This window comes from Piliocolobus tephrosceles, chromosome 14 (assembly GCF_002776525.5).
Source record: "Piliocolobus tephrosceles isolate RC106 chromosome 14, ASM277652v3, whole genome shotgun sequence".
NCBI lineage: Eukaryota > Metazoa > Chordata > Mammalia > Primates > Cercopithecidae > Piliocolobus > Piliocolobus tephrosceles.
Window position 1 is genome coordinate 80,378,051 of NC_045447.1, and position 25,945 is coordinate 80,403,995.

A 25,945-nucleotide genomic window follows, 5' to 3' on the forward strand; every position below is an offset into this window, starting at 1 on the left:
TTAACATTCCATCTCTATCACTTGCAGAATCACTGTAACTGTATGCTAGGAAGTAATTCAAGGCACCCACATGGCCACTATACCCATTTACCAATTTATCTACTCAGTAACTAAACTCCATCTTGAACAGAAAGGGTGCTACCCAGAGGCCAAGACCACAGGAAGTCCAAGGGAATAACAACAGCATTCTACATCCAAGATGCATTCACCAGCAGAATAAAATACTTAAATACTTAGACTTGCACTGAGATATGCATGGCATAAAAATCATTTTTAATTTTTTTTCCGACTGTCAATGCATAAAGGATTAGGGAGTAAAATTCTCTCTTAACAAAGTGATCAACTTTGTATACCATCTTGACAACTCCCACTTAAAAATGAACAGGATGAACCCATCTGTCCAAAAATAGAGTCGTTACCCAGAAAAACCACAATCATGCAAAAAATAAAACATCTCAGAATTGGCTCTTCTAAAGAAAAAGCTCCAATCAAAATACCTCGTGCAACAAATAGTATACAATGCTAAACTATCTTTAAGAGAATGAAACTTAGAATTCAAATATGCATGATTCCAAAATACGATCAGAAACATAGTAAACTAATACTCAAATCCAACCCCGAAACATGGAGCGAAGGGCTCAAAAGGTGTTCTAAAGTACCGCAAACTAAGTTTCCAAAAGTTAGTCTGAAAAATACTGGCTTAAAATGTTCACAGGAACTTAATTTTTATGGCACGGAACAAAAATAATGTCCCCGAATAATTAGATGATGTGTCTGTAATTTGCAGAAACTCTTGTTTTTTCACTTACTGTCAGAATAGTGACATCACAAACATCAAATGCTAAATACATTTCTAGAAAACCTGCAAATGTTTCCCATCTCCTTCAATGATGACACAAGTCCCCAAAGTCAAATCTTCCATTCACTTATAAACAGAACAATTCTACAGTGCCTGCAACAGTGAACTCAATGAGGCCAGTCACTTAAAAAAAAAAAAAAAAAATCTAAAATTAAAATGTAAATGAGACTCAATGAATTTGATAATTTTATAAAATCCCCTCGAACGCTTTTGGAAAACAGGCTGCAAATGCTATAATTTCCCTTCTCTCTCTAGCCCTATCAAACAAAAAAGCACTTTAAGTTATTTTCAATATACTTATAACTACAATATGAGTCTGCTGTTTCAGAAACACAATTTCAGAGGCAGGTACTTCAAATATATTTGCTGGAGGAAAAAAAAACCCCACAACTTTTGACTGTGTGACATACTTTTTCTGGAAGCTGGGATTCAACTTCTTTCTTCAGTCTCCTTAGTAAAAATGGTCTTAACACCTTATGTAAACGTCTGATGATCAATATAGTTTCTTCTTCATTTAAATCCACCTGTAAGAGAGGCTTATATGAATTTGGTGTTTTAAAGAAAAGGATGTTTCATACAATAAAGCTTTATGTTACACTTATATTTCAATACATGACTGACATTTTACATGCATTAAAGCCAGGTTTAAGCCTATCATATCTACCTCTGAATTATCTTCCCACCTGCCTACCAAGTGGTAACAAAATGACCTCTAAATAGATCTTTGTCTTAATGCTGAGTTCTATGGAAAAGAGTCCGGAAACCACCAGTTTTTTATCAGTACTGTCAACAGCCCCAAATTGTATGGAATATGACTGTCAATGAAGACGGACTGAAGATCGAGATAGAATGGGAGAAGGGGGGAATAGTTAATATGTTCCCTATTTAAAGTGGCAGCCTTAAGTTAGGCCCTTCGTCTTGGTTGTCTCAGACATAGAAACATACTAAAGGAACAGGGGCTTGCACATATAAAGAAGAGGAACAAGAGTCAATCCAGTTTATGCTGGTGGACCTCTAAGTCCCTCTAACTTCACTCCTTTCCTTTTCTCAGCCCTATCTAGTTCAAATTTAGCCCAACTTACAAATTTCCCGGCTTTCTCTTTCACTTTCTCCTATTAACCTCTAGGGGGCAGAATTGATTGACACTACTTTCTACAAATGGGCAAGCCAGTGAGTTAACCACTGAGGAGGGGCCCACGTGCCTCAAAATCAAAGGGCCAAATAATTCAAACCGAAATTTTACTAAAGCATTTTTAGTGGGTTTTCATTCCTATTAATGATGAACCACTATGAAAATGACATGTGCCCATTTCTTTTCTTGCAATGGCCCATTGTCTTCCTTTCATAAATGAGGTCTTAAGAGAAGACAGTGGAAGGAACAATAAGAAACTGGAAAATAAATGGCTACTCCAGGAAGACAATTTATGTACACACACAACTGAAACTCACATTAAAACCTAAAAAGAAAGAAAAAAAAAAAAAGGTCTGCAGAAAATTAGTGAAAACCAGTTCTGTTTTACACACAAACTCTTCATGTGGAAATATTTTAAAGGGAACTCCAAGTTTATAGCAAGGAAAGATTTGTTTAAAGCTTGTATTTAGTTGTTAATTTTGTCTGGTTAAATTAATTCAGCAAAATATCTCCATGTTCATCCTCCCTGTGGCCCACTGGTTCCACCAGTAGGGACCCTTTTCTGGTAGCCTGGTAAACATGCTGGCAAAAGACAAAGGGGTTAGATGCCCCATGTACCACTAGATCCATTTTCCTAGGAAGGGAAAATAACCCCACCACAAGACCATGTCCACCCATGAAACCGATGGGTTTCATAAAATAAACAACATTGCAAACCACCCTGTGGGTGTTCTGTGGCAGTAATGTTCCCAGCTTTAGGGCCTTTCATTTCATGTCATTGTCAGGCAGTGGAAAAAACAAAAGTCAGACCAGTACCCTTTCACCAGTCATGGCAAATGGAGCATTGAACCATTGTTCAAATGTGCTGCAGCTCTTAAAAATTGTGGGGAGGAGGAAGTTGAGGAGGGCCCAGAGTTCAGGGAGCTTATTCTGCAGCGGGGTCCCAGTCAAGAGGATCCTTCTGGGGGCCACATAGTGAGTGTTCAAGACCTGAGTCAGCTTGCAGTGGTGATTCTTCATTCGGTGGCCTTCGTCCACTATCATGTATTTCCACCGAATCTATAACATAAGAGGAAGGACGGACACGTAGTAAGCAAGGGAAAATACAACTATTTCCAACAAGCAAGTAGTGGTGCGGGAAACCAAAGAACCCATCCTTTGGTATATGATATGCTGTGATTACCTTTGAGACAAGAGAATCTCAACAATGTCTCATGCCTGATAGGCCGCATAAGACATCCTGTAATAATAGAATGTTCAAGCAACAACGTTCCTTACAGACCTCGTAATTCCAAATCAACTTTTTACAAAGAAGGAAATTTGGGTCCAGAATGACATGGTTGTTCCTACATGTGGATCCTGCATCTCCCCATCCAATGCCCCTTCTATTAATACTGTATCATGACAGCTATCCCAGATTTCATTGTCATGCTATTTCGGCTCATGACAGGTGCAGAATATAGGTACCCACCTGAAGCAGAGGTTAATGACTAATTTTTCCAAGATGGCCCTAGCAGGTTCGACAGCTGAGATATTCCTGGCTCCATACCTTCTTTTCTATTAGCCTGGCTGGTTACTACCTTTAGGGCTTGGCTGGGAAGTGTGTTTTGTTTTGTTTGGACTGGTTGCTAACATTTAAAAGTTGGACCGTTTCACATTAAATTTGTATATACAGCTCTTCAAAAATTAGGTCTGACAACCAAGTTCCCTCAATACACGCACATTCCTTACCTGCCAGATCTAGGACCCCTGTTTTATCTAAAATAAAAGGATATACTCACTGGCAGAAAGGGCAGTGCAAAAATATCATTCCTCTATTTATGCCAAAACTGCAGAATTAAATACAGCATACTTCCCCAACATGACTATTGCGTAAAAAGGCCAGAATGCTTAAATGGCCCAGTCCTCCGTCCTGTCTACACAGTCCCTTTCCTCTCTCATGCCTTACCCTTCAGTCCTCTTAAGAGCACTGTTCAGTTTCTTAAAGTGAGAACAATGAGGAATGTTCCACTAAGCCTATCCATTCTCTACAAAACAGTGGCTATGGCCAAGAAAAACATCTGGTGCTCAGATGTCCCCAGATCCTGCTGCAAAGCTCCTAGAGAGAGAAGGGAGATGAGGAAAGTATTCTATACAGTCCTTGCCTTCCTCATTAGAAGCATCAGACATGCCAGGGGAAAAGGAATAAAATTATCAGTCAGGCTGGGATGTACAGGTAAACAAACAAACAAACAAACTACCTCAATTTTTCTTCCTTCCTCCACTACCTCTAAGGAAAGTGCTTAAAGGATAATTAAAACTGTACAATCAACTGTCTCAAACTTACCAACAGCATGAAAAGAGGTAAGCAGACAAAAATATATTTAAATAAATATCCTAAATCTACTTTCCTGCCTAATTTAGCTTATGAAGTAATAAAGAATCAGAGGCCTTTGATTTTGCTATTGGGTCTACTACTGATTAGGTCTTCCACTTGGACAAAATTACTACCCCTTTCTATAGCTCCATTTCTCCAGTAACAAATAAAAGCAATGCGTCTCATTACCAGGCATCTCCAATGAATCTTGAAATACATATGCAGATGACACAATATGAATTTTTTTAAAAGGATCTCAGATGTACAAACACATTCCCATAGTAATATTGAAAACACATCATTTTTGACACTGCCAAATTCATCTCTGAGTGTGAGGAGGTGGAACACAACATTGTTGCCAGTGCCATCTCAATTATTAAACCTCCCCTGGGAACATATTTCCTTTTTGTTATTTCCTATGATGCCATGAAGGGAACTCTCAGTTCCCAGAGCAAGAGTTTAATGCAGAAATAGAATAGACCCCAGAAATAGAGATTCTATTCAATTTTGGACATAACTTAGTTTCAGATTATAGTGCCTTCAAAACATCATGGGGTAAAAAAATTACTAAAGAGAAAAAAATGAGTTTTCATTATTTGTTCCATGAAAGAGAGTACTTCCGTCTTTCTACATGAATGTATTAGAAGACAAGATGATATAAATGGGGGTAAAAATTTCTACTTTGTGGCTAAGGAACAACTTAGGACACACAAATTAGGAGACACGTAAGTCACAGAAACACCTTTCTCAGTTTCAAATAAACAGTCACAGAAACAGCCTTGAGTAATTCCAACAATGATGGTCTATTATTTCACCAAGAAAAACCTGAAACAAGACTACCACAAAAGCCACTGCTTAGATACACGTTCATATGGTTCATATGGTGGAGACCATATGGAGAGGTGTCTGGCTCATCTTCGGAGAAACAAAGGCACAAGAGGAATGAAGTTACACTGACAATACCTCAGGGCAACAAAAACAATTATTTCTCTCCTGAGAATGTTCAAAGCTGTTGGAGAGAAAAGAGTTGCAGAAGCAACCAGGTGAATTTTTTTAAGAGATGTAAACTCGTCAACTCTGATAGGCAAGAGCCACTCCAGGATCAATCATACACACACACACACACACACACACACACACACACACAAATAGCATGCATGAAAACAAATCCATGACCTAAATACATCAAACTCTGATAAAATTTTTAAAAAATAAAGAAAGGGACAAGCCATCTAAGGATCTAACTATACTACTGATTTGGGCAATACTTCACATTCCAGTGCAATGGTCCATAATTAGAGAGAAAATAATTTTTTAGAAACATACCTTTGCAAGAATGTGCTTGTCTTTTATAATATACTCATAAGTAGTCAAGAGGACATTGAATTTGCCACTCCGTAGCTGGGGGACAAGGGAGCGACGCATGGCAGGAGTACCCTGAATGGAAAGAAAAAAATATATGCATGATCCTATGGACATATATGTGCATTATTTCTCACTATTCATAGCTTAATGATGCCCAGACATGTGACTGAAGAATGCACAGACACACATTCTCATAGACTGATCTATTATACACGAGGAAGTTTTGGCTAAATTACACATCTTGATCCTTTTCAGATCTTTTTTAGAAAGATTTTCCCACCAAAGACAGTGGGAGGGCAAAGAGAAATGACAGTGACTTTGTGGTAGTAGAGAACCCACTGCTCTGCTGAAAGCCTCCAGTTCTTTTGAGAAAGTACAGCAGGCAGCCCGGGCACCCGGGTAACTGTCTGACTTTGCAGGAACAGTCGGCACAGTAGCAGCCCACAGCGAGCCAGTCAGCAGCACGCAGAATGTGTGATATTTGTCATTTGTATTACTCTCATCAGAAACCTTGCAATATGATAATTAACAATTTTCTTCTGGATTTCACTATCTGAAAGTAATTATGGTTTATTACAGTAATCTTCTTGGGATGATTAACTCTCACGGTTTAGTACATGATGTACATGACAAAACTTTACAACCAAATACAGTTCACAGATGTGCATATGGAATGAAGAAAATAGGGTCTATTTTTTGCTTTTCCACATTTATATATAAATACAGCATTCCAAACCTTGTAAGAAATTTTCACCACAGAAGGAGCCCATTTGTCAAATTCATATGTCCAGTTAGATAGAGTCCTATGGAACAACAACAAAAAAAAATACAGAGAAAAAAGACATTTGTATAAAAATCAATGGTTAAAAAGATGTTCTTATTCATTTTCAGGCCTCACCTTGAAAGGGGCTACGGAATATAACATAATCTCAACAACATATTTTAAAGGTGTGGAAATAAGAGATAAGTTCAAAATAAACTGTCACAAAACATGACAAGTTTGTGGTTCATTAAAAAATCTTGTAAGAAAAAAAAACTAGAGAATACACAGAGAGCAAAAAACTAAACTGTAATATGATATTTAAAAAGAGCAATTGCCAGAATAATTTTAGGAGTCTTCATAAACAGTCATATAAGTTCAGAAAAAAGTGGAGTCAGGAAAAAGAAATTACAAAACCACATGAAAACATAAAATAAATCTGTCAAGAGGGAACACGGGAAGAAACATTGAATGACTTTTTTTTAAAGTCCTGAAAGTGTCACTGTATATATAATTCAGAACGTGCAAAATATAGATCAAATGCAAAAAAAGATGCCTAAATATTATAGACACAGATAATTCATACAAAAAGGACTGCAAATAGTCTTCATTAGAAAAAATTCGAAGAAAACACAATAATATTAATAGAATCCTTCTTACTGAAGGTCCAAGTTCCTATCAGCATTGAGATCTATAACAAGACCTCAGTGAATAAAGCTGCAACCTAACACCCACAGGCAGACACACTGAACTCCCAGGGAGGGTGCTTGTGAATCATTATGCCCTCACTCAGTAGTGTCCACTTAGGACCTTCTAAGAACCACCCAGTGGGTGAGGCACTGGGAACGTAATGGCGAACAGCAAAGGCCTGTCCTTACTAAGCAGTGAACTCATTGAAACACAACCTCAGTGCACATACTAAGGTTATTTTAATGCAAAATTCATAGTTGTGATTTTGATTTATATTCCGCTTTAAAAGGAAGATTTAAGAATATATAATCTTTTGGAAATGGAATAAGGAAAAAATCAAAGAAACCTCACACATCCACACACACACACAAACTTTCCCCTTTGTGAGCCACTTAAGGAATAATGATGAGCAAGACTCACTATGCGGTGTTCAGGCTGTGTAGACCTGTAACGCTAATGGCTGATAAAATCACTTGGTCCCCTGCTTAAATAGCCAATCAAACAGGCTAGGATGGGGAGGGGTGGGAAATTAAAACCTAAATCCAGATTACATGCTCTTGGTAATCTGGATTTAGATTACTACATGCTACAATTCTGTCTTAAGTAAAAAACAAGGATAAGCTACTAATCAACATACAGAACGATGACTGTGGAATAAATGACTTTACTTACGAAAGGGGAACAATGATGAGATAGGGGCCATTGAGTCTTTTGTGCTCCATCAGATAAGTGATGAGTGCAATGGTCTGTATGGTCTTTCCTAGCCCCATTTCATCAGCTAAGATTCCGTTCAAATTGTTATTATACAGGGAAACCATCCATTCCAGGCCCTGGAGCTGAAATGAAGAGTAATTGCTTCAATTATCCAAGATCTGCACAGGTAATTAATACTAATACAACTCAAGCGAGGCTGTGACTTCTTAACTCCTCAGTGCTATCTGTTGGGTCTCCCACAGTAGGAAAATGGGGGAAGCACCAATGCAAAAAGAATGTAAAATATGAGCCTGTAATCATTCCTGCTGCTTGGCAGGTGCTGAGTGTTAATCAGATTTAGAAATGATGGGCTGTAGCATACTGGTGAGTTTTAAAGCAGCTTTGCCACTCATCCATACTTAGTATTTCATAACATATGACATTCTAGAATTACTATAAATGAAAAAAGCCCAAACCAAAATCGAATCCAACCACTCCAAGAATAAAAAGCCAATGTGAAGGCAGATTTGGCACACAGATCACAGATTATTAGAATTTGATAATAAAAAGGCTACCCCCAGGGTGAGGTCCCCTCAGTGAGAAGGCGGAGTGACCAGGAAGCCAGGGACACTCTGCTGGGACCACAGGAGGACATTTCTCTTCCTGGCAGGGAGAAAGTTCCCAGGCAGCACATGGAAGCTTTGCAATGTGAGTACTCCCCAAAGGCTGCACACTGGAAGCTGGTGACTGGAAACACGCTCGACATATTTCTGAAGTAAAAAAACACTGCACCAGAGATTCCCCACGTTAAGTACAAAAGTAAGGCTGGGTGAAAATAAAAAGTTGTTAAACCTCCATCCCCCAATCAACAATTCCCTTCTACATCATACCACAGATGCTGGATTTAAATGATAGGATCAATTATATATATATTTGCTAAAGTCAATTCAGCTTGCTAATGATGTTATGCTTAGGGAAATGTTAATTTTTTATGTAAGAACAAAGCAAGTAATTAGTTTATTTAAAATATTTATTAAATGACTATTCTGTGCAAGGGGCCATGCAAGGAGCTGTAGCAGATAGATACGAAGGTCTGTAAGATGCATGCCTCCCTTCAGAAGCTCAAATCAAAGAGAAAACAATGAACGAGGCACATATACACATATACCAAGAAGTGGTTGACAGTGCCAATGTAAATGTATACATATAAAACTGTATTGACAAGAATTTTTCTTAGGGAGACACTACATTGGTTTGAAGCAATACTTCCATAAGGCACTTGAGATACTTTGTACCATGCAAGATTCCAAAGTCATCCTAAAGGTTTCTGCAGAACTACAGCAACACCAAGAGATAAGTAGAGAAACAGGAAGAACCTCCAAGAGAATGGGCAAAAGATAGAAAGAGTGGAAATTATTGTAAAACAAACAGTGGTAGACAGGAGAAGCTGTCTGCCTGCAACGTGTCCCTGAAACCACTAGACCTTTAGAAAAGTCAACTAAACACAAGAAACATTTTGGATACTCTGTAGGATGAATTTTTTTTTTAAGTGAAAATTGATAAAGGGCTGAATTTTGTATTTGCGCTAATTCAATACAAAACAGAAGCAGAAACTAGCAGCAGAGGAGACCAGAAATTCACAAAAATTGTGGGAAGTAATTTAGGTTTTCTCAGGCTGGAAACTGGCAGAATTGGCCAGGGGGAGGATCACACGTTGAACCAAGCTTATGTGGCTCTCTAGGAGTAGCAGGAAGACCTCAGCCATGTCAAGGTTAAATAAATATTAATGACACAAAAACCTGTCAAGAAGAAAGAAGGTAGAAAGCTTACTCATGGAGACAATGATCAGGGAAGGCTTTGAGCCACAACTTGAATTGGTTTGTGAGAAATGATCAGGGAAGGCTTTGAGCCACAACGTGAACTGTTTTGCAAGATCTCATCAGGCAGATATGGCTAGTCAAGATTCCAGGAAGAAGGCACTTTATGAGGTATAAACCCAGAGAGACACTGCAAGGCATGTTCAGGGAATGTATAGGGCTCAGCAACACAGAGGCATAAAACTCACATATGGAAGTAGAAGCTGGCTTTGAAAAGAGAGTGATGAAGAGTGCTTAGAAGGGTGTTGGATGACAGAAGAAAATCCATGTGGCATTAAAAGTTATTTGCAAATAATTCAAAAGATGGATCTCCCATATACAGATATACAGAAGTTTATTAGAGCATGCTGTGAGTTAACATCTATGTCAGGTAGGCCAAATAAGATGAAACCTGCTTTGGATCTCATGACTATGACACGGTCTTTGGAGAAAACATGACCTTACTAAGGCCAAAACAGTGGTCCTCAGAATGTGCTCCAGGGGTTCTCAGGGGGCACCCAAGACCTTGGCAGGAGATCTACAAGGTCAAAATGATTTGCATGACAATACTAAGGCATCACGTCATTTTTACTGTGTTGACATCTGCACTGATGATGCAAAAGCAATGGTAGGTAAAAACTGCTAGTGCTTTAGCACAAATCAAGGCAGTACTATACTCGCAGTTATTGTATTCTGCACTCCTATGCAAGGGCAGCGGACACAGTGCCAAGTGTTAAGAGTGGAGAGGACCTGATGCCAACAAGTACACTTCCTAAAGTATATTCTAGAAGACGCTAGTCTTACAGGATGTTAATTGGTGATATAAAAATAGGGCTCGGTAGTCAAAGAAGTTTGGGAAATACAAAGTTAAACAATGTTAAATAAGTGATTTTACTGCAGGATACTGATATGCATTATGGTTACATGTTGATTTCCACAGAGTCCTAAGTGTGCTGATGGGCATGTGAATTAACAGGAGGTGTCACTGCCAGAGTGACCATATCTGGTTGTTGTCAAAGGACAGTCCAGGGTTATGCCTATTATCAATAATGAGACTATCGACTCATTCACAAGTATTCAATTTAGAAATAGTAATTTATATGTTAATCTTAGTTACAGTATTTGGCCATAAACTTCTTTTTTTAATTTTTTTTTTTTTTTTTTGAGACAGAGTCTCACTGTCACCCAGGCTGGAGTGCAGTGGCACTATCTTGGCTCACTGCAAGCTGCGCTCCCAGGCTCACACCATTCTCCTGCCTCAGCTTCCTGAGGCTGAGGCTGAGTAGGCGCCCACCACCACGCCCGGCTAATTTTTTTGTGTTTGTAGTAGAGACGGGGTTTCACCGTGTTAGCCAGGATGGTCTCCATCTCCTGACCTCATACTCCGCCTGCTTCAGCCTCCCAAAGTGCTGGGATTACAGACGTGAGCTACCACACCTGGTCTCTTTTTTTTAATTTTTAAGGAACAATTCATAGAACAAATGTCTCATGGAACACATTTTGGGAAACATCACAAAGTGGTAGAAGGTAGAACACAGGAATTAGCCTCAATTCAAACAGGTCAAATAAAACATTGGCCTAATTTTTAATCAAAGCACAGATGCTCACAATTTTATTGTATCTTTTTTCTTTCTTTCTTTTTTTAGATGAGTTTCACTTTGTCACCCAGGCTGGGGTGCGGTGGTATGATCTTGGCTCACTGCAACCTCCGCCTCCCAGGCTCAAGCGATTCTCCTGCCTCAGCCTCTGGAGTAACCAGGATTACAGGCGTGTGCCATAACACCCGGCTAATTTTTGTATTTTTAGTAGAGACAGGGTTTCACCATGTTGGCCAGGCTAGTCTCGAACTCCTGACCTCAAGTGATCCACCCACCTCAGCCTCCCAAAGTGATGGGGATTACAGGAGTGAGCCACCTCGCCTGGCCTATTGTGTCTTAAGAAAAAGCATAAATGTAGTAGACGGCTACTCCTAGGTGGGTTGAATCCATGGCATAAAACCACAGCCACACCTACAGATTTTAAAGAAATATTTCATCTACTTCAAGATGAGGCGTGGATGTTCTCCAGTTTAATAGAATGTGGCTGGGTTTCCCATTTTGCAGAGATCACTTAAAATACATCCCAAAAGCATAAAAGAGAAAACGGGTATGGCATGCCCTAGTAAAGATGGTAACATGGAGTACTCTAAAAGAAGAATTATAGGCACAATGAAAGGAATCTCAGTATTATAAGTGATGTGGTCTAAAATGTCTCGTCATCAAAAGCCCTTAGTTAACATGTGCATGACATTCTTCAATCAAAATTAGGCAAACGGTTACAACTTGCCAAGGAAACACAAACCACGCCAATTACCTGGTAATGCTTTAGGGTCCCGTTAATGAGGAGGGCAGACTGTTTCTCCACCCTCTCCGAGATGGCATGAGCCACGGTGTAGTAGGACTGGGAGCCCCTGGCACTGTACTGCATGCTGTATTCATCATCCACGTCTTGCTTAGCTGTCCTGGGAAAGGAAAAAGTGGAGAATCACACACAGACATGTGTGTGCATGTGTTGTTTTACTTCACTCGAAAAATGATTTGAGAACCTAAAATAGCTGCAATAAGTGTGTTTTATTTATCAACCACTACTTGCCATGCAGTTAATATATACTATCTGTAATCCTCACAAAAAGCAAGCATAAAAGGCATGATGATGATCATCCCCATTTTATGCAGGTGGAGAACCTGAGGCTTACAGCGGTTACTTCATTTGTTTGAATCCCATAAAAGCTAGTGAAACCAGGATTCAAATGCAGGTCCCCCTGACCCAAAAGACAGACAGGAGCCAGAACCCTACACCTGCAGACGAATACTTTGCCGACGAAGCTGTCCTAGACTGTTAAATACAAAGATATATCCTGTTCACAGAACACTGGCTAAAGCTGGGAGGGCAGGGGGAGAGGACAACCCAACATTAAAGGGGTAGGAAGGAGGAAAGGCAGGCTTCTATCTTCTGTGCCTTGTTCATGAGCTAGTCTGTTATTCTGTAGGCAATGAGGAACCACTGAGGGGGATTCTTAAGGCCTTCAGTGAAGGATCAGGGCAGACTGGTAAGAGGAAGGGTCCCTGAAGTGGGCACACAGCCAGCGAATAAAACGGAGGAGTATGAGGATGTCTATTTCTGGTATTTAAAATACCTCATCTTTTAACATTTTCTCTTTTGTATGTTGTTTCACAACAGTTTTCTTTTAATAGTCGAGCTATACAAGCAAAGAAGTGTGCAAACCCTTGATGTAGAGGGCCCACAGGAATGGATGAGACACAGAGCCAGGACACTCGGAAGACTGGAGCGCGTTCAGGGACTGGGCGGGAGTTGGTGGTCACCTTGGCAATGGCAGAGGGGGAAGACAGGAATGGTGTCTCTCACTTGGGTTTCAGGGGGAGTGCTGATGGCATTAAGGGAGGCAGGAAAGGGAGTGAAGCAGCCAGTTAGGGAGGTAAGTCTCATTAGTTCAGTCTGGGATTGAAGTGCAGACGACAGGAGTGAGCCTGAGCTGGAGGAGGGGATTAAGGAGAGAGGTGAGGAAGGAAGTGAGGAAGGAAGGGAGGAAGGGAGGGAAGGAGGGAGAATCAACATGAAACGCCGAGACCTGGGAACCCAGAACTCAGTGGTGACCTCTAAGAGCAGTTCCAAGCAGAGTGTAGGCGTGAAGTTAGTTGCCTTCCTTAAACAAAATTTCCTAAAAGAAAATTCATCAAGCATCATCCTCAGGCAATGCATTTCCAAGGGAAAAACTCAATACACACTCAATGATCTGCTTAGCATCCTTCTCAGAAACTTCTTCGCTATTTGGATCCAGGAGTATTTTCTCTTCAGTTTCCTGCCTACTGGACTCTTCCTCCTCATCCTGGAGAAGGAACAAAGATAGGGAGGAAATTATATTTTAACAAGGAAATCTCTATGATTGACATTTTCTGAAAAGACATGAACTAGTATTCAACTTCCCAAATGAAGTAAGGTCATAAAATTCAGGGAGGAAGTAAATTTAACATCTACCCAAGTGAGGCAATACCCCCATTCCATTGCTGTTGAAATCATGAATAAGAGAATGAAGGAAACTCTCTGAGAACCCCCTGGAACGCTTGCCCCCAAGAATGAGTATGTAAACGTCATGCCAGAAACATAAATATTTATCATTATTTGGTTATCAGAGTCCTGCAGAGCATTTCTGCTCTCACTCAGTAGCATTCTCTCTAAAGCCATATTGTAGAGCTATTAGGATCCCCCTTCTCATAGAGACACTCTCTCTGATGGCTGGGCGCAGTGGCTCACGCCTGTAATCCCAGCTACTCGGGAGGCTGAGGCAGGAGAATCGCTTGAACCCAGGAGGCAGAGGTTGCAGTGAGGCAAGATCACACCACTGCACTCCAGCCTGGGCAACAAGAGTGAAACTCTGTCTCCAAACAAAACAAAACATAAAACAAAACGAAAAAATCCACTCTCTCTGATAACGCCCATGGGACTTGGATGGCCCCATACACGTCCACTGTAGAGGACATGGATCTTGCAGGCACACTGCTTTCTGTGGCTGATTCACATCACACATCACAGAGTACTGAGATTAAAAACTCTCAATAACTTGGCAAAGGATTCAATACCTCTCCCTTCTCAACTGAGTACTACATCCAGCTGACCCATTTGAAAGCATCACTAAATAAATGTTCATTCTGTCCACTACTAACCTGGTGTAGAAGGCTAAATCTTTCCAGACAATCCAGCAGAGTTTCCTTGAAAAGCAGGTTTAAAGAGAACCATGCTTTTCTATAAATCTTAAATGACAAAGTATGAACTGACATACTATCAAGGAGAAAAATCAAACCTTACGATAGCAGATCATTTAGAAGCAGGGAGTAAGCTAACGCCTTGGCACAACTCCTTCATCTTCCAGGCCAGGAAATAAAATGCTGAGAGGGGACATGACTCTCCACATATCACTCAGGCTCACCTGCAGCAGACCCATGCGATGGGAACAGGGACAAGGGCTGTCTGTGCCTGTCATCCTCAGGTTGGCACCTGCTGGCTAAGTGGCCTACTTTATCTTATCTCTGCCCTCTCTGGTTCTCTTAACTCGAAGAGAAGGTTCTTTCAGTAGGTCATTTATAAGCCCATTCATCCAAGTAAACAAACCCCCTTTAAATATCTTAGAGATAGAGTAGCTGGGGGAAAAAATAGCATCCCCCCCAAAAATATTTGCTTTTTAAAAAAACAAAAAACAGGATCTTGCTCTGTCACCCAGGCTGGAGTGCAGTCGCATGACCTCAGCTCACTGCAGCCTCTGCCCAGGGCTCAAGCCATCCTCCTACCTCAGCCTCCTGAGTAGCTGGAACTGCAGGCATGCGTCACCACACCCTGCTGATTTTTGTATTTTTTGTAGAAACAGGGTTTCACCATGTTGCCCAGGCTGGTCTCGAACTCCTGGACTCAAGCCATTCTCCCACCTCAGCTTCCCAAAATGCTGGGATTACAGGCATGAGTCACCATGCCCTATCATGTTTGCTTTTTAATGATCATACATTATATATGAATAATATATATATGAATATATATGCATCATATATATTATATATGAATATAATGTAACTTTTATTATTCTTCCTTTTTACAAAAGCATTAAGTGCTCATGGAAGACTAATTTGGAAAACACAAGTCTACAAATAGAAGGAAAACAGCCATAGTCTTGAGATCCTGGTCAGTTATTATGGGTAAGGATGCTTTACCTGGTCCTCGGCACCTATACTACGGCACTCTCAAAAATATCAGATCTAATGACTTATTATATATTAACTAATATATATTAACAATGCTCTAATAAAGGAGATCAAAACTTCTTTTAATACTTCTATTTTTAATTATTACATTAAACATTTTGTAGCTGACTTAACGAATATTTTTTTTTTCTCAATTTCTATTAAAAGTACCCAAGATTCCCATTTTAGGTTCTAGTTATACTAAGTATTCCTTCCAAGAGACTGAGCGCTTCTCTTTGGGTAACAAGTATGTTTAAGGAATTCAAACAAGAATCACATTTGGAGAGAAATCAAGAGGATCAATAAACTCATTAAACCAATCCCATGTTGCCCTTTTTTGTCCAAGTCTCCAGACTCAGAATTGCAAATAGACTCTAAGGTCTGAAGGACTTCAGAACTTTTTGGCAGCTAATTCTCAGTGTGAACCACTCAGAGGTATGGCATGGCCTTTCCCAAAGTAATCCATCTCCAATTCTCCCCCAAAAGACCACTTCACCATCTCCAAGTTAATGCCAGCTTCTCTTTTCTTGGTTTTAAGTGAATTTAGAATGTGCCAAGTTTCCCCATTGGCCAGGGCCTCCCAAGAGATCACTGTACCTCTAGGCATACACCATCAAAGCATTTGTAAATCCTTAGCCCCAGCTGTCACCCGAAGGCCAATCCAGGAGGAAGAATCGATAGAAGGACACAAGGCCCGGGCTTACGTTCAGGAAGAAGTTTCTTCCTCTGACAACTTTCAAACCAATAAACCCCAAACAGAGATACGTACATACCTCCTCCTCATAGTCAGAATCACTCTCTTCACTGTCGGATCTCGGGGCAACTTCATAACTAAGGAAAAGAGTGAGGAAGAGGAGGGGCTTAGCTTTTTAAATTCTCAAACAATAAAGACACACAGACTTAATAGCACATTCTATGTGTAAAAGACAAATCCAAATAACAACTTCCACCATCTCAGCAAAGGCTATGTAGTTTTAGTTTCGAGATTGTACAAGATTACCAAATCTAAAAAGCTGAAAGAACACCATGAATGCTGCTTTCATGGCTTACCCAGGATTCATTTCCAGCCAGGCGTCCAGCTGACTTGCTTTGGGTGCTTCTGGTCCGAACAGAACCTTGCCGGTTTCTGTGTGAGTCACTTTGACAGGGAGGTCACTCATCTGGCTGCTCTCATCTATGGGCTACAAAGGAGAGAAAACCATGTCATGGCTTGATGTTAAGACCTTCTCCCAGTTCTGGATGTTTCTCAGTATTTTTTGCTGCCCAGCATCTGAAACCTTATTCTGTGTTTGGAAATTTCACTACCTAATGAGTTTTGGTGGGAGGCGAGAGGATACCTCCCACTAAAAAAACTGAAAATGCTGCCTCCCTGGCAGCTAAGATACAAGCACAAACCTCAGCTCCAGCAACCAGATACATCACCAAGGCTGTGAGTTAGGAGCTAGAAGTGCAAGGGTGTGGAAACCAACAGGTACACTGGTGCAGGGCAGACTACAGTATCAACAGCAAAGTGGTAATGGCTCTGTCAAGCTTCTGCCTGCTCCCAACCACAGCCTGTCCTTACTGGACCAGTTGTAGAGCATAATATTGGGGATAGCCCTGAGTCAGGTTCTTCAGAAACCCAGGAGATCTGATGAGTTGCCCGGTATCCTATCAATATATTCCCTTTTTATTTAAATCAGGCAGAGTTGATTTCGGTCATTTGTAACTAACAACCCCCGATTCCTCAACTAATACTTCCCAGATAACAACTACTGCAAAGTCATGGTTTCAGAGAGAATGAGAAACAGAAAAGGTATTATAACCCATGTCATGAGTGGCTGGTTTGGTCTCTGCAGAACCGGTGTCCTTTTTCCAAAACTAACCCCCAGGTATCTAACCCAACTATTGGTATCTTTGAGTGTGACAAAGAAAAAAGCTCTGCTCCTCTGAAATCTGGCAAATTGACCAAGATTAAGCTAAAGTTCATTACTAGACTACTATATCCAAGGAACACAAGAATCACACTTGAATATAATCAGTAGCGAATGACTGCTCCTGATTACAGGGTGACCTGTACTTCTAGAAGCAGATCCCTAAGTAAAATGTTTGTTTGGAAATGTTTGATTTGTGAGTGGTTCAAGTTATCTACCTCCTGAAAAGTAACAAAATTGAATTTTTAGACAATTCAATTCCAAAATTTTTCCTAAATTCCTTTCAATTGGAATTAAGCAGAAATGATAGGATAACCTACAGTATGCTATAGTTTATCTTCCATATCTTCTAGGAAATGACAAAAAAAACAAAACAAAACAAAAAACACATAGCCAAAGGTTCTTTCCCCTTACACCCTCAACAAAGCACTGTCAGCATAAGAAACAATATATTAGCAATTATCCACAAAAATAACCTTAAAAAGAGAAAAGGCTTACTCCAGGTTGTCGCTTTTTTCTTTTGTGTGTGCTAAAGCAATGGTTTTGAACATCATTACTTTGCATGCCAACATGACACTTCTTCCTCATTAATGTAAAAGGTCATCTATATACTCAAGAGATAAAGAAGAAAATCTACAATTTGCTATCATTTCCCTTGGAAAAATCATATTCTGTTATCATGAACCATTATAATATAGCTTGTTTTTGTGCTAATGTCATGCCTCTAAGAAAATTGGAAATCACTGTGGATGGAATTAGAACCTTGGCAAAAGCGCTGAATGAGAACAGAAGAGCATAATAATAAGAACATTATTTCAAAACAGAGCAAGATGTCCACGTTGCAAGCCTTAGCAAACAGGACACATGTGTTAAGATTTAAAGAAAAAAAGATGTATGTCACAAGCCCAAGATCAGTAGCTAATTTTCCCAACAGACAGTAAGATATAAGAACACTATTAAACTAACATGTTAAATCTCTCCCTGTGTGCTTGTTAATTGTAGACCAATGGGAGGCATACTTAGGTAAGGCCGGGCTTTTGCAAATTAGAGTTGTTTCTAAGTGCTCTACTATGTAGTATTCTTTTCCCATAACAGCCCACGGAGTTTCTTACATATCAGACATTTATCCTGATCCTTTCTTTCCTTGTGATGGATTATAGTGGTTAAGTAACATTTATTGTTCAAGAGGTTTCTGCATAGAATAGTGGTTCAATCTTTTTTTTCTGCATCTCTGCTGTTTGAGTTCATAATACAACTGTGTGCAGAGCGATACCAGAATGGGAAGTGGCAACCTCCCACCCACTCCGATCCGCCAAGTAGGTTTATCAGAATTTATGAGACAAAATGAAGATTATTGGAAACAAACTCCCTTTCCATCCTGCTCTGGGAGTATGCCTCCTCACTGTGAATTGCTGGCAGGGAACCTTAAATTCTTCAGAAAAAAAAATCCAATAAATAAATGGTATCCTCATAATTCAGGAGAATACTAGAACTACTAGGAAATGAATTTTAGGACTAGGCTGATGAATATACATATAGAAGCTATACGGCAAGCCTATTAAAAATGTCAAAAATAAGTTAACCAAAGACGTGACTTCTTTAGTTTATGTATTTTTATAATTTCAAACTAATAATAAACTAGAGAAACTGGGTCATATGTTATGCTTCCACATCATTTACTGGGCAAGATAATTATAGAATCATTTAAGATTCTTACACACCCTATATATTTATAAATATATGATTATATGTGCACAAAAAATTCTGAAATAGTATGCAATACATTTAATATCAGTTGATTGACAGTCTGACATGCAAATAGATTATTTTTCACTGTATCCCTTTTGTATCATTCTAATGTTCGACTATGCTAATGTATAACTATTTTTACTTAAATTAAATAGCAGAGTAAGAAAAAATAGTATGTATGAAGAATGGTGCTGCCAGGTATGGCACGGACTCTGTTCAGCAGAACACAGTGGAAAGGATGACAATCCCTTACCTCTCCATCCGGTCCCAGGGCAGACTCCCCACCCTCTGCATTCTCTTCAGCCTTCTGCAAAACAACAAAAATGTTATATGTAACCAAGACAATGGGGTACAGGACTTCCTGGTAACTCTCTGGTATGTAGTAGAATTTCATTGTTACCTCATTATTATCTAACAGAGCTTAAGTGTTAATGCCTTTTATGTTCATTTCTCTTTGCTGAGATAAAACATGTGGTTTATGAGCAACTTGTAGAGAGTCATTTAAAGCCAGATGTTATCTGAGACCAGCACACTAGAGATTTGTAGATTGTGTCTTCAGGGACTCAAAGAGCTTAAGACAGGGCAGCATCAAGACAGTGGTCAGAATCTGAAATGTTCTTCTCATGTTTGGGAGTGGGAAGAAAAATCCTGACATAATTAGCTCAACTTTCCTATCCCCTAAGCAAGTTTTCTTCAGCAATGAAGAACAACATTCTAAAACTGTCCATCAAGAATAAGCTCTGATAGCAACAATAGACACTGGGGACTGCTAGAGGGGGGAAAGAGGGAGTGGGTCAAGAGTTGAAAAACTAATTATTGGGTACGATGATCTCTACCTGGGTGACAGGATCAACTGTAACACAAACCTCAGCATCACACAATATACCCAGGTAATAAACTTGTACATGTATCCCCTGAATCTGAAATAAAAGTTGAAATAATAAAAATAAAATAAAATAGGATTCTCAATAAAAAGAATAAGCTATGAATCACTCCATGGGTATAAAAACATAATATAAAACTTTATGAGTTCCCTGGATGTTTTTAATTCCACCTAAATTTCTTTCATAATATACAGTATTTCTACCATGTGTATATGGGAAAATTTGATGCAGATACTGTTGTCTCATGAAGAATTCTGTTATCTACCATTTCTTACATATCCCAATATCTTAGTCCATTAACTTCTATGTGCCTCAAAAACAACCTAAATGAAAAAAGTTAAGAATATGTCATATCAGCCAGGTACGGTGGCTCACGCCTGTAATCCCAGCACTCTGGGAGGCCAAGGCGGGTGGATCATAAGGTCAGGAGATCAAGACCATCCTGGTTAACACAGTGAAACCCTGTCTCTATTAAAAATACAAAAAATTAGCTGGGTGTGGTGGTGGGCGCCTGTAGTCCCATCTACTCAGGAGGCTGAGGCAGGAGAATGGCATGAACCCAGGAGGCGGAGCTTGCAGTGAGCCAAGACCGCACCACTGCACTCCAGTCTGGGTAACAGAGCGAGACTCCGTCTCAAAAAAAAAAAAGGAAAAAAAAAAAAAGATTATGTCATATCTTGTACATATCCAAGAAAGTCTCATCTGTAATATACGCAAAATAACGTAAAATTTCTTCCACTTATGATAACCTCTCTGACAAGCGAAATCTTTAAAATCACCTCTGTAGAATCCCTATTTTAAAGTTACTGCTGGAAAGCTATACTATTTCTGCATAGTATAATGAGAAAAAAGAAAACTTTAGTCACTTCCTTTGCCAAGATGCTTGAGAAAATGAGCTTTCCTCCCTTGGGCTCTTTAGTTAATTAAAAATAAAAAATGATGATACAGAATCAATATGAACTCAACTTTGTTTACTTAAGATATCGATTATATAACACGTTTTTGCCTTCTAGAAAATAACTCAACTGTCTTTTGACAAAACAGCTTTTAAGAAAACACTTAAAGTGTAAAATCCACTTTTATTCATGGTGAAGAAAGACAGTTCCATCAGCATTTGAAATTTCTGAAGTTCTTTTACAATGCAATTTTCTTACCAAAAATACATGTATGTATGTATGCCAAAGCACAAGGCATAAAAAAAATGCAGCTTCTACCAAACAGTAGGAAATAAAATACTCCCTTTGGTTATGATTTTCCAAGAAATTAAATTTCTATTTTTTGTCACCCCAGAGCGAAAATACTTATAAGCTCAAAAGAAATGATCAGCTTCGAAGAGCATCAGGCTCTACATCTAAGCTAGTGACACAGAGAACAATAACAGAACCCCTGTATTCAGTAAAGAAACCATCCCTGCTACCAGTCACTGAAGGTTCCATTTTTGGAATTCTCAGAATCTATACTCAGGGGACTATTTTAATTAATGGGAGAAAGTCAATTAATTCCACCATTCTTTCCATACAAATCAGAAATAAGCTACAAATTTGGCCAACAAAGAAAATCAAATGAGACAATGAATAAGCCAATTTCAAATATCTAGCAAGTGGAATTGGATCACCATTTCAATGAATAGTACATTAAAAAGCTTGAAGCATCATATATTAATATAATCAAAACTATTCTAAAGGATACTTTCCTATGAATATACTATAGACTAGCTAGATTGTTATCTAAAAACTGTCTCATGGTCAGGCGCTTCCATTACTTAAAATCCCCCAAACTATTTTTGAAAATTCTATTAGGTATCAAATCTGAGAGACAGAGTAATATTAGATTTAAGACAGTTGGTTCTGGAATTAGACAAACTGTGTTTGAATCTTAGCTCTCCGTAATTAAGTGCAAGAGATCTTAGTTGTATGATCTTGAGCAAATCATTTTCTCTTTGCGTCTTAGTTCCCTCTTGCATAGAACAGGAATGGTAACTAACAGTGCCTATATCCTAGGGCTTCTGCAGGACTGGGTCACTGTTTCAACATGTACAATCCAGTGTCCCAATTAATATATATGCGGCCAGCCTCAATCTCCACATTGTACAAGGGTCAACGATAGTCCAAGGACTATTCTTTTATGTCTATAATTAAGACTGGCTGTAGCATTTCCGAGGTCAGGGATTTTTGTCTGTTTCGTTCACTGATGCATTCCCACACCCACAAGGGCATCAGGCATTTAAAAGGCATTAAATAAATATTTGGTGATAGAAGGAATGAATGAAAGCACAAAGAACAATGCTTTCCACTTAGCATATGCTCATTAAATTATTATTATCATAAATAGGTGCCAATACATTTGCAAGTCATAAAATAGTTAAGAGCACATACACAATCAGCCATTGAAATGGTGCTCTGTGTGACTTCCCTCGCAAGCATGCCCTGTCCTTGGACCCAATTCTGCCATGTTATTCTAAGAGATAGAGGCCAGGTGGCAGTCTACTCTATGGCAAAAGATGTCAACTTATCCCATCATACTTTGGATTCCTACAGTTTGATGACATTCCTGGTTAGTGCGCTTTCATAAGCCCATGTACTCACATCAACCTCATGCTGTGCCTCAAAACTTGAAAAAACAAAGCAAAACAAACACAACTGTCCCCTTTTTTGGTTCAAAATTAACACCCAAAAGCTTATGATCGGTCTACTGTTTGAGCTGACTTTGGACAGTCTCTAAGCACCTGATGAAATGTCCTGGTGTGGATGCAGCAGCTGCTACAGTGTCTTCTGCCACCTGAGAAATTTTCATATGTAGTTATCTGCATCGTGTAATTGCAAATGCATGCTATCAATATTAACGGTTGATGCCGGCACTTATTTCCATTGATTGAAAACAAAACAAAACACTGAACAAGAAACTTTGTACTGGCTTCTTCCTACATGCAAAAAGAGTTTAGAACTAATTATGCTGATGTAGGAAGGGAGGAGTATAATTAACCTAATCATGTAAGGGGACATGATAGGAATTATTCATAACTAAAGATTACTCATAACTAAAAATTACTCAAACTAAAGACAGTGTGTGTTCCCAATTTCCAAGGCCAATGTCAATTCATATCTTCCATTTAGCAATGTTCACAAACAAGGTATGTGCACGGCTACCCATCTTCCTTGCAGAAGGTATAAAACGTAATCAGCAACAGGGCTGAGGAAGGAAAGAAATCTCTAAACATGAAAATCCCATGTAAGCTGAACTCAATAGAAGACTTCAGTAGGCCATTTTATTTAGATTACTATAACATAGGCTATAAACAGCCTCATTACATAAAGAAACAGTTTTAAATCAAATATTTTACAATCTCTATTATAAAATGAACGTACTTTATCCCCCAGTGGGTGTTGTTATAATATACTGAAACAACATTCAAATGTGCTGGTATCTGAAGGACTCATTCTGTTTCGCTGGAAACCTAAGCTTTCCAAAACCACTTGAGTTATTTTTACTGTCATTTAAGTGGACCTTAAGATAGGTAATCGGGTAATTTTTTAAAATGCCTAGGAATATCAAATTAACAGGCATTTGCAAATTATTTGGGTTGTTTCTTACAGAGAAAATTAATTCGAACATTTTGACTCAAGTAACTGGCCAATCCAGTTAAACAGGACTTTGCTCCAAACTTCTAGTCTCACCCATTTTGACGCTGAACTAATCAAATAAATCTAATCACTGTGGCATTGTGTTCACCTATCCTTACAATAGTTCCTACACTGGAATGTCCAGAATCACATTAGAACCTTTCTTTCATCTATGAAAATCTTGTAGAGGAAAGCTGTAATAAAGTATATAATCTTTGGGGAAACTGTAAGAGATAAAAAAAAACTGAGAAGAATCAGGGAGTAGCTTGAATTTAAAATAAATGTCTCAATAATATTACTGCTTTGCTTTTCAAGCTCTTTTTACTGAAAACTGTGTCAACAGCAGGCTATTCTGACATTCCGGTATCTAAACAGGATAAAAACACATTTCCTACCACTATATTGGCCAATACATTATGCCAGGAAGGTTAGACCTGCAAAATATCACAGTCCTGAGATTTACTCATAATAAGTGGTTGGTAAGGAAAAAGAGAGAGAGACAGGATAAAAGAACTTTTGGAAAGAAAATCGAACCCTCCAATGTAGACTATATCTGGCCTAGTGTTGCCTCAGAGATTCTGAGTATGTGCCCATTAGTATCATATGTTTCCAAAAAATGTCACAAATAAACAACACAAGAATAGTTCTGCTGGTATACATCCCACTGAAAGATGTGGAAGGGAGAATTAAATATTTAGTTTTGGCTGATGTCAACAGCTCTGGAAACTGAACCCCTGAAATAGCTAGACTTTTTTTTTTTTTTTGGAGACAGAGTCTTGCTCTGTCGCCCAGGCTAGAGTGCAGTGGTGCCACCTCGGCTCACTGAAAGCTCTGCCTCCCGGATTCATACCATTCTCCTACCTCAGCCTCCTGAGTAGATGGGACTACATGTGCCCGCCACCACGCCCAGCTAATTTTTTGTATTTTTTAATAGAGACAAGGTTTCACCGTGTTAGCCAGGATGGTCTCAATCTCCTGACCTCATGATCCACCCACCTCAGCCTCCCAAACTGCTGGGATTACAGGCGTGAGCCACTGCACCTGGCCGATGGCTAGACTTTTAAGCAATAGGCAGAGGTGCTCCTGGTATGGGCTCCTAACCACAGCTTAAGGAAAAATGTACCCTAAAGTACTGTGAGAGATACCTCATAATCACCAGGAACCCTTGTAAATTAGAGGCCATGTAATTAGAAAATTCTCTTTGTAGGAGTTGGGGGAACAGGGTGGTAGGCAGAATTTATCACCTGAGGATAACTCCTCATTTCTCTTCTGCATGCCTCAATATTTAAAGAACCTGCCATTGTCCTCAAAGATAACCTACACACTAATATTCAACTGATTTCCAACTAGACAAAAAGTGGTGACCAATTATTACTGATTCAACACCACAAAGAATATGCAGTAAAGGTTTAAAAAAAGATTTATTTTCAGAAAAACATAACCACATTATAATCATGATTCCACTTTCGTATCATAGAATTGCTTGATGAAATAATGTTTACTGAGCACTTACTATATGTTAGGGTGTATTCTACATGCTTTAGATAAACTTTCCCATGTAATCCTCACTACAAATCTATGGGGTAGATAATGTTCCTGTTGCCTTCTTACAGATCATGGGCCTGAAGCACTATGGTAATAGATCTTTTAATGAAATAGCCTACGAGAGAATAACAGCAAATTAGTATATATATTTTCTTATGTAGTTTTGATTTTAAAACATTACCTGCTAATACGACTCAATTCACTAATTTAGCCATGTTCACGCCAGTTTTACATGCCCTGGTGCCTTTATCTAGCCCCATTCTCTTTTGTACCATGTAGGAAACCTCAAGGTCATGCAAAATACACATTATAGCACATTCATCTTGAACACCAAAGAAATCAGTTTCATATAACTAGGTTTTCAATACTTTAAAAAATATTCCTCCTCTGACACTTAAGGAGATACATGTAGTTCACTTCTTTTTCTTCCATTTCAAGGGCTTTAATGGAAGACCAGGCTGAGAATGAGAAGTTTCAAAATGATTTATAAATGTGTACTTCAAAAAATGTCTGTAATGATGAGAAAACTAAACAAGGTCATAACGGGTTAAAGGAAACCTACCCTATTATTCATGAGCAACAAGTAAACACAATAAACTCCCAAAGAAAAACAGAGGCCTCTGTTCTTCTAGGGAATTTTAAAAAAAAAAATTGTACACTAGTTTAATGCTGAAAATAAAAGGTAATCCTTTTCAGATTAAATTAAGTGAAAAAGTCAACCATCTTCATGTTTAATA

At 39.0% G+C, this 25,945-nt stretch overlaps 1 protein-coding gene across 5 annotated transcripts in view; it reads right to left on the bottom strand.

The window, feature by feature from the left end:
• The window catches only part of SMARCA2 (SWI/SNF related, matrix associated, actin dependent regulator of chromatin, subfamily a, member 2), a 183,398-nt gene that overhangs the window by 106,419 nt on the left and 51,034 nt on the right, over nt 1-25,945 (bottom strand). For all 5 annotated transcript variants that reach the window (XM_023213200.2, XM_023213205.2, XM_023213203.3 and 2 more), the window contains exons 10-19: nt 19,413-19,466; nt 16,548-16,678; nt 16,271-16,328; nt 13,497-13,597; nt 12,064-12,211; nt 7,835-7,998; nt 6,449-6,515; nt 5,674-5,784; nt 2,808-3,050; nt 1,270-1,383 (exon numbers count right to left, since the gene is read on the bottom strand). In XM_023213200.2, coding sequence (XP_023068968.1) covers nt 1,270-1,383; nt 2,808-3,050; nt 5,674-5,784; nt 6,449-6,515; nt 7,835-7,998; nt 12,064-12,211; nt 13,497-13,597; nt 16,271-16,328; nt 16,548-16,678; nt 19,413-19,466 — 1,191 coding nt within the window. The remainder of the gene's footprint in view (nt 1-1,269; nt 1,384-2,807; nt 3,051-5,673; nt 5,785-6,448; nt 6,516-7,834; nt 7,999-12,063; nt 12,212-13,496; nt 13,598-16,270; nt 16,329-16,547; nt 16,679-19,412; nt 19,467-25,945) is intronic.